At 47.1% G+C, this 14,427-nt stretch overlaps 1 protein-coding gene across 1 annotated transcript in view; it reads right to left on the bottom strand.

The window, feature by feature from the left end:
* Cnga3 (cyclic nucleotide gated channel subunit alpha 3) overlaps nt 1–1,211 on the bottom strand; it is a 29,125-nt gene extending 27,914 nt beyond the window's left edge. Inside the window, exon 1 of the mRNA XM_038343823.1 lies at nt 1,111–1,211. Within this exon, the coding sequence (XP_038199751.1) occupies nt 1,111–1,211 (101 nt within the window). The remainder of the gene's footprint in view (nt 1–1,110) is intronic.
* Nucleotides 1,212–14,427: the final 13,216 nt, after the last annotated feature.

Raw genomic sequence — 14,427 nt, 5'->3', positions numbered from 1 at the left:
GTCACAGCCTGCTTCCTGACCTTGCCTTAGAAATGAGAGGCAGGATATCTGACCTATGGGGGTCTCCCTGTGCTTGGGACAGGGGCTGGTGTAGAGTGACAGTCCAGTATTCTGTTCATGTGTCCCTGGGGTCGTGTGGTAGTCTGGATACTATGTGTTTATGACAGAATTACACTTGGATCTTCATTTGCTCACCTTCTCAAAGTAACAAAACCGGTTTTTAACACATACTATGTGTGTGTGTGTGTGTGTGTGCGCGCACGTGTGTGCATGCTTGCGTGCATGAGGGCACATGTGTGTAGAATCTGGAGGACAATTTAGGGTATCATCTTTAGGAACAATGTCCACCTCCTATCTCTCACTGGCCTAGAGCAACCAGTAAGGCAGTAAACCCCAGGGCTCTCCTGTGTTTGCCTCCCCAGACCTGGGATTACAAGCGTACGCCAGGCTGAGACTGAGATCTTCATGTTTGTAAGGCAAGCACTGTACCAGATTGAACTAACCCCTTCCTTCTGTAATGTAGCAATCTGAGGCCCATATTCCATTTTATTCTAAACTTGGAAATCAAGCATTTAAATAAGGGATGCTCTAAAATAAGAATGAATTGGGATTGTGAGGATTTATGTGATGACTGTCACCCTGACAGGATCTAGAATCCTCTGGGAGAAGGGCCTCTGAGTTTATACAGAAGAGAGTACCTTATGTTAACTGAGGGGAAGACATGCCCCCTGTGGGTGGCACCATTCCCTGGCTGGGATCTGGGGTAGAGGGTATGAGTGGAGAAGGTCAGTTGGGCAGCATCAGTCATTGCTGTCTGCTTTCTGACTGTGGATGTGATGCCACCTGCTGTTTCAAGGTCCCGCTGCCCTGGCTTCCCCACTGTGATGGACTGTACCCTTGGACCATGAGCCACAACAAACCTTTTCTCCCTTAAGTGGCTTTGGTCAGAGCATTCGATCCCAAGAACAGGAAGGGAAACTAAGCCAGTTCAATGAACTGTGAATGCCCTGGGCACCATCCTGTGGCTGGCTAACACTAAGCCACTCTTCTCCCCAATCTCAGCCGTGGTAACAATGCAAGAACTCACACGAAACAAAAAGCCCATCTTACCTGCCGAGGCTATTCTCAACGTGATCGAGGTCTCTGTCTGTGGTCACGACTGAACAGTGGGTCGGGGAGGGCTGGGAGCACTGGGTGTTGACCTTGGCCATCTTCACGCTTCTCACACTCAGCCCCAAGGTGGCTGCCAAAATGTGAACACAAAGCAGATGCATTGTTAGGACACTCGCAACGCAACTTCTGATAGACAAAGGTGAGCAAATGATACTCTGTGTGGTGTCCTCAGGTGGGCTCGGACCCACGTGCCTCTCCCGCCCCTGTCTTTTATACATCCAACAGGCTGAAGAGCTGCTCCTAGCTCAGTGCTAAATGAATGGCTAATGAATACATGAATGAGTAAGTAGCTGGGTGGTTTCTGACGTGAGGAAGCCCAAGCACTTGGGATTCTCCAGGGCAATGTGCCATCCCCTCTGGCTCCACCTTTCCTCATTTCCCGATGTTCGTCTTGCCCTTTGGTACGTAGTTCAGCAGCTCCCCTGAGGTCTGTTTCATAGCAAAGTGTAGTGGATCGTGGTGGCGTGTGCAGGAAAACAACCAGCTAGGCAGGAGGGTCATGATTTTAGGGCCAGCCTGGGCTACAACTTTCTACTTTCATTTTTATAGTTCTTAAAGCACTCTACTTTTTTAAAGATTTATTTTTATTTTTGTATGTATGAATGTTTTGTCTGCATGTATGTCTGCATATCATATGTGTGCTCAGTGTCCATGGATGTCAGAAGATAGTGTCAGGTCCCCAGGAACTGGAGCTACAGCTTTGAGCCACTGTATGGGTGCTGTGAACCAAACCTGGGTCCCTTGTAAGAGCAGCAAGCTATCTTAATCACTTAGTTATCTCTCCAGCCTCAATATACCTTCTAAAGCTGGTTGTTCAACTCAGCGGTAGACTGCATTAGGCTTGTGCAAGTAACAAAATTGGAGGGTTTAGTTTCAAAATAAAATGCCTTAGTCATTGTCGGAGCATAGGTCCAGTTACAGACACTGGGAGCCTGCTGATCTAGCTTCCCCATCGGACTCTTGTCAGAAGCTGAGACTAGAACATCACGAAGAGTCAAGCTTTCTTGACGGTCTGCAGACATAACAATCATGTACCTTGTCAGCTCTAAAGGAAATGGGCTATAAAACAGAGATAAAACCACATATGGTTTTTGTTGAGAAAAAAAAATGATGAATATAATCAGCGGAGAGAAAGAAAAGACCCAGGTGGTGCTGAGGAGTGCACTCTCCTGATTGCTCAGCCAATGGGAAAAGGGAGGGCAGGGCCTGAGCCAGAGCTATGAGAAACGATTCTCTCTGTGCTCAATCACTAATGTCTGGTTTGGCAAGGTTGCAAAACTAACTGCTTCACTGTTACCCCTGTGAGCCTCTTGTTAGGAAACCACGGTTCTCACAGCCAGCATATGTGGGGTCCTGAATTTGAACACTAGCACTGAGAAAACGGATTCTGGGCTTAGCATGGGAAAGAAAATAACAATATTTGATATTCATAAGACCCTTACAAAAGGTGATGCCAGGGCATGGTGTGGTGGTTGCAAACCTGTCCCCTCAGCACTCAGGAGACAGAGGCAGAGCTCAGACTGCTGGGAGTTCAAGACCAGCCTGATTTATATAGTAAGTTCCAGGCCAGCCAACGCTACACAGTGAGATTAAAAAAAAAAAAGTGATGTCAAATGCAAGACACGTTTCCTTTAACAACCACAGTGAGCTTTCTGGAACCTTTATCCCTGCTGGTAGATGGCCAAACGGACTCAGAGAGGTGAGCCTACACTACAGCCTGTTCACAAGCCACAAGTGGCGCGCGCACACTTTCTTGCGGCCGGCAGTGGAGGGTGTCCCTACGGTCGGGGAGACAAGGAAGCTGATATGAGGGCACAGCTGCCACGAGGCCATGTTTATAACTACTGGAGAAGTCATCTAGCTTCCAGACAGTCCCCTGAGGTTGGGGTCACCAAGACAGGCCAGCACAGGCTCTCTGGAGGAGCCCATAGCCCAAGCGTATCCAATGTCAGTAGAGGTCACTTCAGGGAAAGATGGTAATTTCTAGAAATATCCCAGTGACTCATGGGACTAAATGAATTCTATTTCCAAAGGAAGGTCAATTCCAATTGCCCAAGACACTGTGCAAAGCAGCTGTGGCCCTACAGCCAAGGTCAGAACACTCAACTACCTAGGGCAGCCCTGGCTCAGCTGGGGCCTGACTGATCTCTGGTGTTTATACTTTCAACCTGCAATTTTAAATTTTATAATTTCTAAAGAAAGGTAAGACAAAGTCTGTTGTTTTAGTTAGCTCTCTCTCTCTCTCTCTCTCTCTCTCTCTCTCTCTCTCTCTCTCTCTTTCTCTCTCCTGTGATAAAAGACCATGACTAAAAGAAACTTGGGGAGGACAGGGTTTATTTCACCTCCAGCTTGTAGTCAAGTCAGGAACCTGGAGTCAGGAGCTGATGTAGAGACCATGAAGGAGCTGTGCTTACTGGCTTGCTCTTCCTGGCTTGCTTGGTTTGTTTTCTTACACATTCCGACACCACCACCCACATCTATCATCAGTCACAGGCTTGACCACAGGCCAATCTGATGGAGGTGTTTTCTCAATTGAGAGTCCTCTTCCCAGGTAGCTCTAGCTTGTGTCAGGTTGACAAAATCTTATCAAGACAGATTTTTTTCAAGAACCTGCGATTTAGAGAGGCAGCTGGTACAAAGGGGCTTCACAGGTGGTGCCAAGGAACTTGGGCCTAACTCTGAAGTCCAGTGAGGATGTGAACAGAGGTATAAAGGTATAAAGGCCACTCTGGCTGCACCAGGGCGAGATGTATTCTTAGGGACCCGAGGGGGAATGAGGAGAGCAGCTAAAATCTGCTTCAGGATCTCAGGAGGAGAGAGAACAGTAGGCTGAGCTAAACAACCACCTGGCCTCAATAATAAATTGGCTAAAAACCAGGGAATGGGTGGAATCGCCAGGACACAGCGTCAGTGAGGACAAGGACTAGTGAAGAGGGAGGGAGTGAGGATGACGTCATGACAGCAGGCTTGGAGCAGGGCTGCAAACACGAGTGGGGAGCGGGGAGCGGGGAGCGGGGAGCAAGAGGAAGAAACAGGCTTAAGAAGCGAATGACTCCAGCTGGAGATACCTGGTATAGCCGTCACTTTTCTGGTGCTGTTGTAAGACACCGTGGCTAGGGCAACATATAGAATAAAGAGTTTATTTGGGCTTAGGGTTCCAGAGGGGTAAGAGTCCATCACAGTGAGGAAGCAGGGCAGCGAGTGGCAGGCAGGGCAGCAGGAACAGGAAACAGAGAGCTTACATCTGCAAATGCAAAGCTCAGAACGTGAGCTGGACATAGTTCAAGGCTCTTAATCTCAAAGCCTCAGTGATTTCGTCTAGTACCACCTAATCTTTCCAGACATCACCACCAGCTGGGGACCAAGTGTTCAAAGGACTGGCTTTGGGAGACATTTCTCATTCAGACTTCTATACCTGAGGAAATGTCACAGCCAACGTATGAGGTTGGTTGCAAGCAATAAACTCACTTTAAATTGTCCCTTCTACATGTTTAACTGAACACCTACAACGGTGTCAGAGGACACTCTAGCAGCTGGGATTTATCAGAGAATAATAAATGATAAACTCCAGATGTTCTCTGTTCTCTGTGGAAGGAGTTTACAGCCCAGTGGGGGCCACAGCAAGCTTTAAATCAGTTTGGGGGACTCAATAGAAAAACAGCCAAGGGACTCTCCTTTGTCTATTTGCCAGAAATGGCACCAAATAAAGGAAACTGTCTCAAGCCTGTGCTCCTCCCTTCTGCCCCTCAGCTGTACCTTCCTTTCTAGGCATAAACCCTGTTCGGTACCCCTGAAGAGGTAGCACTTTGTCCGCTCACAGGCCTGCTTTCTGTCCATGAAGTTGTGGGTAGATGCTATAGACACTTTCTTACTGGAGTTTCCAGTTTCCCATTCCTGTTTTACAGACGAAGAAACCCAGCACTGAGCAGATGCATAAGATTAGCTGCTTATGCCAGGCTGCCCAGGATCTGCTGCAGAGCCAACTGACTCCAGAACCCCACAGTGTAAAGTTTACAGCAGCAAAGAATAGTGCAGTTCTTAGGTCTGAGCAGCAGGGACCCCTGCTCTATGCCACAGCTGTCTCTCCTCCGACCACACCTCACCCCAGATGTCAAAGGGCCATACCCACCTAGAACTCTGATCCCAACTGTTATGGATGCCTAGAACTCTGATCCTGACTGTTATGGATGCCTAGAACTCTGATCTAGACTGTTATGGAATGCCTAGTACTCTGATCCTGACTGTTATGGATGCCTAGAACTTTGATCTAGACTATTATGAATGCCTAGTACTCTGATCTAGACTGTTACGGATGCCTAGTACTCTGATCCTGACTGTTATGGATGCCTAGAACTCTGATCTAGACTGTTATGGATGCCTAGAACTCTGATCTAGACTATTATGAATGCCTAGAACTCTGATCCAGACTGTTATGGATGCCCAGAACCAGCCAGGAAACATCATTCTTCCATAGATTCTGCTTTGGTTCCTGCATTCATTTTCCTACTTGAGTTCCTGCTCTGACTTCTCTCAGTATTGGACTATGAACTGGCTACATAAGCCAAATAAACCCTCTCTGCCTCAAGTTGTTTTTGGTCAGGATGTTTTATCAGTGCAACAGAAAGCACAGGAGGACTCTGGTCTTACTGGGCATGGCTCTAATGTGCACTTCTTTGGGTCCACCTATGGCCAAGGGGCAGTTGTCTCAGAGGGATGAGGGAATGGAGTATGGAAGTTTGGGCAGAGTACCCACATGCACGTGTTTAAGGACCTTTGTGACCCAGGGCTGGGAAGAGAACAGGGTAGGTCATGGATGAGGCTAAGAATCAAATGTCAACTTGCTGTCACAGTCTGAAGCTTAGTCTCAAGATGAAAGAGTATTTGTCAAAGTAGGGAGCTGAGGCATTTTTAACTTCACAGTGTGCTAACTGTGCTTGAACAATAGGCATCCATGATCCTCTACTTCACATCTTTCCTGCCCATCTTTCAGGTTCACTGTTGCTATGGCAACTAGACCATGCTGGGTAGCCTCAGCTGTGCTGTGGGCTATTCACCTTCCATTTTCTTCCCTCGAGGAACACCTCCTTGAAACACTTCAGCTATTTGGGCATAAGCACAAACCCAGTGGCACTTAACAGACTTTATTCTCCTTGGGCAACACTTGATTAATTGGATCAAGGCTCAGAGGGTGTGTAGTCTTCCATCTCTCAGGAAGAGAATTCTGAAGAGCACTCTGTAGGCTCTTTGGAGAGGCCCTGCTACCTTGAGCTGTGATCTGTTTGGTGATGTACATTGCCTTGGCTTTCTGCTCCTCCCTTTTGTCTTTGTCCAAGGCCCCTACTGCCCTTCCTTCAATCACTCCCCAATAGACCACCTGCATGTTGGATTGTTTTGACTTTGGGGGAGGGGATTATCACCACTAAGATAGATATTTAAACATATATAAAGTGTGTTATTAAGGGGGCTGGAGAGATGGCTCAGCGGTTAAGAGCATTGCCTGCTCTTCCAAAGGTCCTGAGTTCAATTCCCAGCAACCACATGGTGGCTCACAACCATCTGTAATGAGGTCTGGTGCCCTCTTCTGGCCTTCAGGCAAACAAGCAGACAGAATATTATATACATAATAAATAAATAAATACATTTTAAAAAGTGTGTTATTAAGATACCCAGGTAAACCTAATTTCTCTTTTAGGCTTATTTTTAGGAATGGATGGGGGTATATATATATATATATATATATATATATAATTATGGGGAAATACAACTCATAAGATTTTGCTCTAATTGGTTCTTAAGTATCATAAATAATCATCTTTATAAAAAGGTAAAAAGTATCAGATTTTAAATAAAGTCCTTATATTCTGAATGACTGATGCCCCTGTGCTACAGATTCTTGTCAGTTCCAACTCTAAGCCATACCTTGCCTGCTGGTACTCTCTCTGAGGGGTGTTCAAATTCGGAATCCAGTTTTATTGTTTGGGTAAGGTGACTTCACAAGGGGGATGGTTGGGGACTGCATTCAGAAGCCCTGTTGAACCTGTCCGTTGCACCCCGGCGATGGGCGCTAAGCAGACTCATCAACTCCTTAGAGGTTGCTAGTCCACGATTCTCTACCATTCTTCCTCAATAAGCTGAAATGTTCTTAAAAGAGAGAAAAATACTAACATTTTAGTTTCTTAATCTGTGTACATTTCATAGAAGGAGGGTAGCATAGTGGCTCTTTTCTTTCTCTTTATTTACCAGTTCTTCAGTCATAGTGTATTATCTAGTAACATAGTCTCAAGAGAGTGATATTGTCCCATCTCCTGAATCTGAGGAGTTCTACAAGAGAGGACAGTGGCCCCGAGGCTCTGCTGAAATGGAAACTGCCATCCTGCAGAGGCCCCAGGGGGCATGGCTGCCATGTCTGTAGCTGCTCGTCCTCAGAGCCCCATGAGGTAGTGGAGATGCTGATGTTGTCATGGAGAAAAGGGAGACTTGGTTCTGGCTGGCTCTGAAGTTCACATCGGGACTTCTTTTGTTTGCCATCCACACAATAAGGGATTTAGCCACATGCAAACAGAACATTATTTTTCAAAACAGAACAAAGATGCATCCCACTAGCTTTGAAGGTGATCTTGAAGTGTACTCATAGGTAGGAGCCTAGAAATGGTTTGTGAGCCATCTCCCAAATGCATGTGTGTGTTCTACAACTTGACCATAGAACTAAAAACACACAATTTCAGATCATTTATATTTTCTTTATAATATGACTAAATATGGCCTGTGTTCTTCCCTGGTCCCTACTCCAACCCTTTTATTGACTTCTTGCTAGTATGTCCCAGAAACTAGGAACTTGACCTATCCCTGAGGACTATGAGGGTGAAAGTCTCTATTCTGAGATGACAAAATTCAGTGATGAGTGTGTGAATGCAGGTGTGTTGAACAAATGTGTAAAACAGTGGGAAGGTCATGGTGCTAGAAGTGTTGAAACGGGGGCGGGGGAGAATGGCGTGCCTTGTGGGTAGGGGAGAAAACCCTGACCCTGCCTTAAGGACCAGGTAGGGTTCCTCCAAACAACACAATCTCACTGACACCGGCCACCTGCTAGCCATCGTGCTGGGGACCTTCAGGGACTTGACTGGGACTCTGATACCGTGGAATTCATCTTTGTCTTTGTTGTTGGCCTGGATATGTGATTAGGCCAGGCATCGATATGAGTCACACCCACGCCCATAATCTTGAACTTTTCCTTTACTATTAATCAAAGCCTTATGGAACTCCTCCATTTTACCTAAAAACTGCTTCTCCAAATCCGCTGCACATACGTATAAAAGCCAATAAAAAGCATACAGGCTAAGTGGAGAATAAGCGGCAGGGACCCGAAGGGTGCTACTCACCACAGAACCATCTCACGTGTCCTGGGCACTTGCTCTCTGCCAGGTTCTGGTCTCTGATAACTTGAAGTGGATATTAATTTATTGGGTCCTCACACAATCCTGTGAGTGATTCACCCTGTAAATTTCCATCTCATTTGGAAACGGGTGACTGGACAGGCTCACTTTGTCCAAACACACTCCAAACAGCCAACAGTTCTCCAGGTGTTCCCTGTCTGGAACTTTCTCTAAATCTTGCTTTTATAGTCTTTTTATTCTTCCTTTCTACCTGCAAACTGTGGGGTAGGAGAAAAGTCCTCAGTTACCTGGTCCTGACTCACTCTGAGACTTGTGAGCCTGCCATGGGACAGACATTGCCCTATCCAGTTCCACAGATCATATACATTCAAACAATCCGAGGCCTACATAGAAGGAAAACCCCAAAATCTTCCCAAGACAAACCACGTTTGAGAATTTACATGGCTTTACATGAAAGAAAAGCTAAGGAGATATAAATAAATGGAAAGACATCTCTTATCTGTAGATTGTGTCTAAATGTCAATCAACTGACAAATGGACCAACAATATCACATAATATTGTACGTATAATCACCTACCAATGAAAAAGAATAAAATTCTGATACATGCTGTAACATGGATAGACATTATGCTGAGTGGAAAAAGCCAGTCATGGAAGACTGTGTGATTTCATGGAAACTCACAGAACATATAAGTCCGTGAAGACAGAAAGAAGATTGACAGCCTAGGGTTAGAGTAGGGAGGTCAGAAAGAAGAGTGATGTTAATAGGTATATGGTGTCTTGGAGGGGGTGCTGTTTAAAAGTCCTAAAATTATATTGTGATGGTTCTAAAACTGCCAATGTACTAAAAATTCAATACTTTAAGTGGGTAATCTGTGTAGATGTGAACAGTATGTGAATGTTGAATGTTCAACCTAAAATTAAAATACCCTAAAATGCAAAATTCACAATATCTGCTTGGTTTAACTGGCAGAACACAATATAAATACAATATACAAAACAAAATGTGAACATGATTAAAGGGACATGTGGCAAAATAACACATTCATCATCACCATTGCTGCCACTGCCACCTCTACCACCACCACTACCACCACCACCACCTCCACCACCTCTACCACCACCACCACCACCTCTACCACCACCAAGTCAATTTGAGGATTATGTTAGGCATTGCACTATAAACTTTTATTTGAACTGACTAATCTAATCCTACCAATAGCCCTATGAGGTAGTATCAGTGCTATTTACTTTGCAGATCGGTGATCTGAGGCAAAGAGTTCACACAGCAGGACTACCTCATTAGCCAGCATTAACATGCTGGTGAGACTTCAGGGTTCAATCCCTGACTATCAAGATCACTATCACAACATGCTCTCCCTGCTCACAGGGTCCCAAACAAGATCTCAGGTCTTAGATAACGTGTAGTGAGGTGTACTGAGGTATGTTGGGGGCTGAAGTGGAAGGTGAGGGGATGTCTCTTATAGAGTGTATAGACACCTGAAGCCAAGGTGCCCCTGAAAGATGGAGGGAGTGTGCTATTAGCAGAATTAGGAGAGCTCAGTTGTTTCCCCGAGGAAAAACTCTACGCATTTTCATAACACAAGCAAGAGGCTCCCAGATGCCAGCTGCAAATCTTCAATTCCTGCCCGAGAAGAAAACCGAGCACTGTTTCCAGGAACAGGAAGAGACTGGGGATGAAAGAGAATGTTCTGAAACGGGAACACGATTGCCAATTACAGTTGTTAGCAGGGGAGGCAGAGGCCTGTCTTATGCTTAGGAAGTGCCTTGATCTTCTCCAGGGGTGAGTGGAGCTACGGGGGGGGGGGGGGGGGGGCTGGATTCTTCAGGTCCAAGTCTACCCACAAGGCTTTGTAATAAGAGCCAGCTGTTTGGCTTGGCATTACAAGAGGATGAAAGTGGTCCCCAGCCCCTACTAGAGCCAGGGAGCCCACATCCCCCAGCCATCCCATTGCTGCCCTCTTGAGAACTACTCTCCTTCCTGCCCCATACCCTGTGCTAGCGAGGCCAGGCCAGGCACGCCTTCTCTAATGATGGCATCACCATGCAACTGCGGAAGGTATTTGTTGCTAATTAGCCTTCGGAACATGATAATGAAAGCAATACTTTGCCATGGTTGGAAATACTCATTGTTCTATCTGAGTTCAGGAACTGTAACAAAGCATCCACTCCGTGACAGGGAGATGGCTCCGCGGGTAAAGATGATTGCTGCCAAGTCTGATGTTCTGAGTTTGACTTCCAGGACTCCCCTCCCCCAACAGTCAAATGAAAGTATGACTTCAGATTTGCAGAAGGAGAGATGCAGAATGGTTAAATAACTTGTTCCCAGTCAGCCCGAGGCAGAGCCAGGGCATGAGTGAGAAGCACAGTACTACAGTGGAGGGGTTTAACTCCAACGATGACTTTGCCAGGCAACTACAGGAGGTTTTTGTGGCTGACTAACCCCTCCACTGTAGTATTTCAAGGTGAAAGATGCAAGCCCTGAGTATGGGATAGATGAATGAATGAATGAATGAATGAATGAATGAATCTCTAAGAGTAGCTACAGAGTCTTTCTGAAAAATAGCTCTAATCATTTCCATCCTCTTAGGAGCCCATGATGCAGGATCCCAGTGCCTCAGAGCGTCAGTGCTGCATGAACCGCAGGCTAAGCCACTGCAATGCTGCAGCTTTGTGTTTCCAGGCCTGCCATGCCCTGGTCAGTTGCACACCTTCGCTTCTGCTGGCACTTCCGCCCAAGAGAGTCCTTTGTTCTTCAACTTAAACTTGCAGTTAGTCTCAGGGTGACCTTTTCTGAGAGGCCTTCTGCCAGGAAGAACCCTCAGCATCTCTTTAACCACAGGGCTGCTATTATGTCCACTCCAGTCCAGAAAACAGGCCACTCACAGGTGCTGTACGCCTCGTCTCTCACACTACAGAGAAGTCCCCCAGGGCAGAGACTGTGCTTGCTTAATTAATTTAATTCTGTTTCCCCCACCGAACTTTGCTTTGTAGTCAGGAGTCATCGGGGAACAATGAAGTGAAGCCAGAGGGAAAGCCATTCTCTGTCCCCAGCGCCAGGGTGTGGGATGGGGGAAGTGGTGTAGAGAAAAAGACTGACCCATCTCAACCTCAAGGTTTTGTGGGGTGGGGATAGTGAGGGTTTCAGGTGGGCAGCATGCTGGGGGTAGGTCAGAGCAAGGTGCTGGGATCTGGCTATTGTCTTTCAACTCCCGCAGGAAGCCGGCAGTGAGAGCCATCTTCCAGAACAAGAGAAGAGGCTGTGCAGCTTCCAACTGTTTACCTCTGGATGCTATGGCAACTTGAGACTGGTCACCATAGCAACCCCATTCTTAACCAGAAGCACATCCTCCAGCAGACAGTGAATGAGAACAGAAAAGGCGTAAGAACAGGTGCACCAAAGGCAAGAGGCACATGAAGTCCTGGCCAAAGTCCCAGAGAAAGTGACTGAGATCTGGTGCCATCCAGTCAGCCATTAGAGAGCAACCACTCCCTTCTGGCATCCAGGGCCATGGAAGACCGACCCCCCTTAGGGGCAGAAAAGAGGTAGAGGAGGAAGAGTGTGTTTGGACATTGGTGTGAAGCAGAGCAGATTTCACATCCATCTCCACTCACACCAGGGGATCTCCTGTAGAAGAACTCAGTAGAAATCTTAACAAGGAGGAGACTAAATTTCCTACAGCTGGAATGTTGGCATAGAAGATTGGTTTTGTCATGATATGCATGATATCCCTCTCTGGATTCAACTTTCTACAGGCCCCTTTCCCATGAATTCTCAATTTAGGAGGTGGGGAACCAAAGCTCACTGCAATTAGCGATGGCTATGACTAGGTAACTATATTACTGGTTGTTTTAATGAACGATATTGTACGGTGGTGGGAAAAGATGGTAGGTAGAGAATGTTGGCATGGATGTGAGCTGCCTGCTATGGGATGACATTTGAACCCAGATCATTTGAACCACTGTCTAAAGCTTTGAGGGACTGGGGGTGGTACAGCAGATTCCCGGCTCAGCCCAGAATAAGAATTGATGATGATCACCCACACGGGGCAGTCTAACTTTGCGGGAGAAGTTATCCAGGGCAGAGCTACAGGGATTATCCTGAGCAAATAGATCTCACCTGGGAGGCTCAGTTTCACCAACAGCTAGTCAAGGCTGCAGGCTCCACACCACTGCTTAAGTCCCCTTCTTTCAGGATGCAAGCTGTGCCTAGGAGGGTCTGAGGATTGAAGTCCCAGCAACAGTAGAAAGGTAGATAATGGGGGAAGAAAACTGGATCAACTCTCTCCACTTCCTAGACCCCCCCAGTCCCAGTCCAGGGTGGCCAGCAAGCAGATCATCAGCTGGTGGGTGCCAGTGATGGGTGAGGAGTGGAGGAAGGGCTAGAAGAGAAAGGGAGGTGCTGAGTGGTGGAGGAAATCCTGAGGACAGAACCAGACATCTTAGCAGATAAGCGGATTTCAGAGGGATCAGGGGCCACTATTCCTTCTTTGTACTCTAGCCCCTAAGCCCTCTGACCCCATGGCTAAGTCGGGTATAATTTTATCATTAACACCAGAAAATATGCTTCCTCCTTAAACGAATTCCCCACCCGTTCCTCATTTCACCTGTCTCTTTGTCTTTCTGGGCTGAGTAGGGTTTGGAAGAGATGACTCACATCCTCTTTCTTGTCTGCTGCCTCAGGGTGACTCCTTCCAAGTCTCCCAAACAGGTGTCCCCTGCGCGGTGCTGGCGCTGGGAGACTCTACTCAGTTGAGCCAGAGAGACAAGGTGGATCTTGAGCCCCTTCCTAATTTAGTGGCAGTGAATATGCTGCCTCTGGGTACAGTGTGACTGGAGGTGTCACGGGAGAACTCACGGTTGGATTCAGTCCTGTCCCAATAGAGCCAGCCCAGTAATTTCTGCTTGGCTCCTTGACGGCTTAGCGGGCTTAGCTCAGAGAGTCTGCAGGAACTGGGGTGCTATGAGGAGCATCGAGGATGCTTGCTCTTGTTTCCAGCATACTGGAGAGTTGTGGGGTGCCCCTGTGTCCACACGGTCATTCAGGTCATTCAAGAGGTTGTTTCTCCACCCGGACGGGATCCGTTTCAGCACCGGAGGCTGCGGACAGCGCCACGCCGACCCATGGGCTTGGCGTCCGGTTCTGGATCCAGCCCGGACTCTGCGTTCCCAGTGCTTTCAGCTCAACCCAGCAACCCAGAAATGCCCCAGCAACTTTCAGCTAAACCCCTCTTAAGTCCTTACCCCGTCAAAGTTTGAGCTTCTCGGCGCGCCTGGATCTGGAAGAACGTCTCCTCACTCCTTCTGGGTTCTGGGCAGCAGCTCCTCAGCCCTACGACCCTCCTGTGGGGCCAGTGGGCAGAGTAACCTGTTGCCTCCTTTGACTGGGAGAGTCAGCTGAGGCGCTTGAGATTCAAAAGAAGTCACGAAAAGGGCAGAAGTCACTCGCTTGAATCTAGGTCTCCTTCAAAGGACGAGGGGGTGGCAGGAAGCAAGAAAGCAAAGTCCAGCTGTCAACTTTGGACTTTCTCCTGATCTCAAGTGGACACCGCAGACGGCTTCCAGGAGTCCGCACTGAGTAAGGACAGCAAGGATGTGGCAGCTTGAAGTCTAAGGTGTGTGTGTGTGTGTGTGGTGTGTGTGTGTGTGTGTGTGTGTGTGTGTTACACTCATCTACAATCTTAATGAGGCTTTTAGAAACAAGTTTGTCTTGAGATAGATCTTCTTGTTTCCTTCTACACTCACAGAACCAAAATTTTAATCCCACCAACCCAGCCAGTATTTTCTACTTTGCATTTCCTCTCCTTGGAAATAAGAGTTTTTTGCAATAAAACTTTG

This window comes from Arvicola amphibius, chromosome 9 (genome assembly GCF_903992535.2).
Source record: "Arvicola amphibius chromosome 9, mArvAmp1.2, whole genome shotgun sequence".
Classification (NCBI taxonomy): Eukaryota; Metazoa; Chordata; class Mammalia; order Rodentia; family Cricetidae; genus Arvicola; species Arvicola amphibius.
This window is presented reverse-complemented; position numbering and strand designations above follow the sequence as displayed.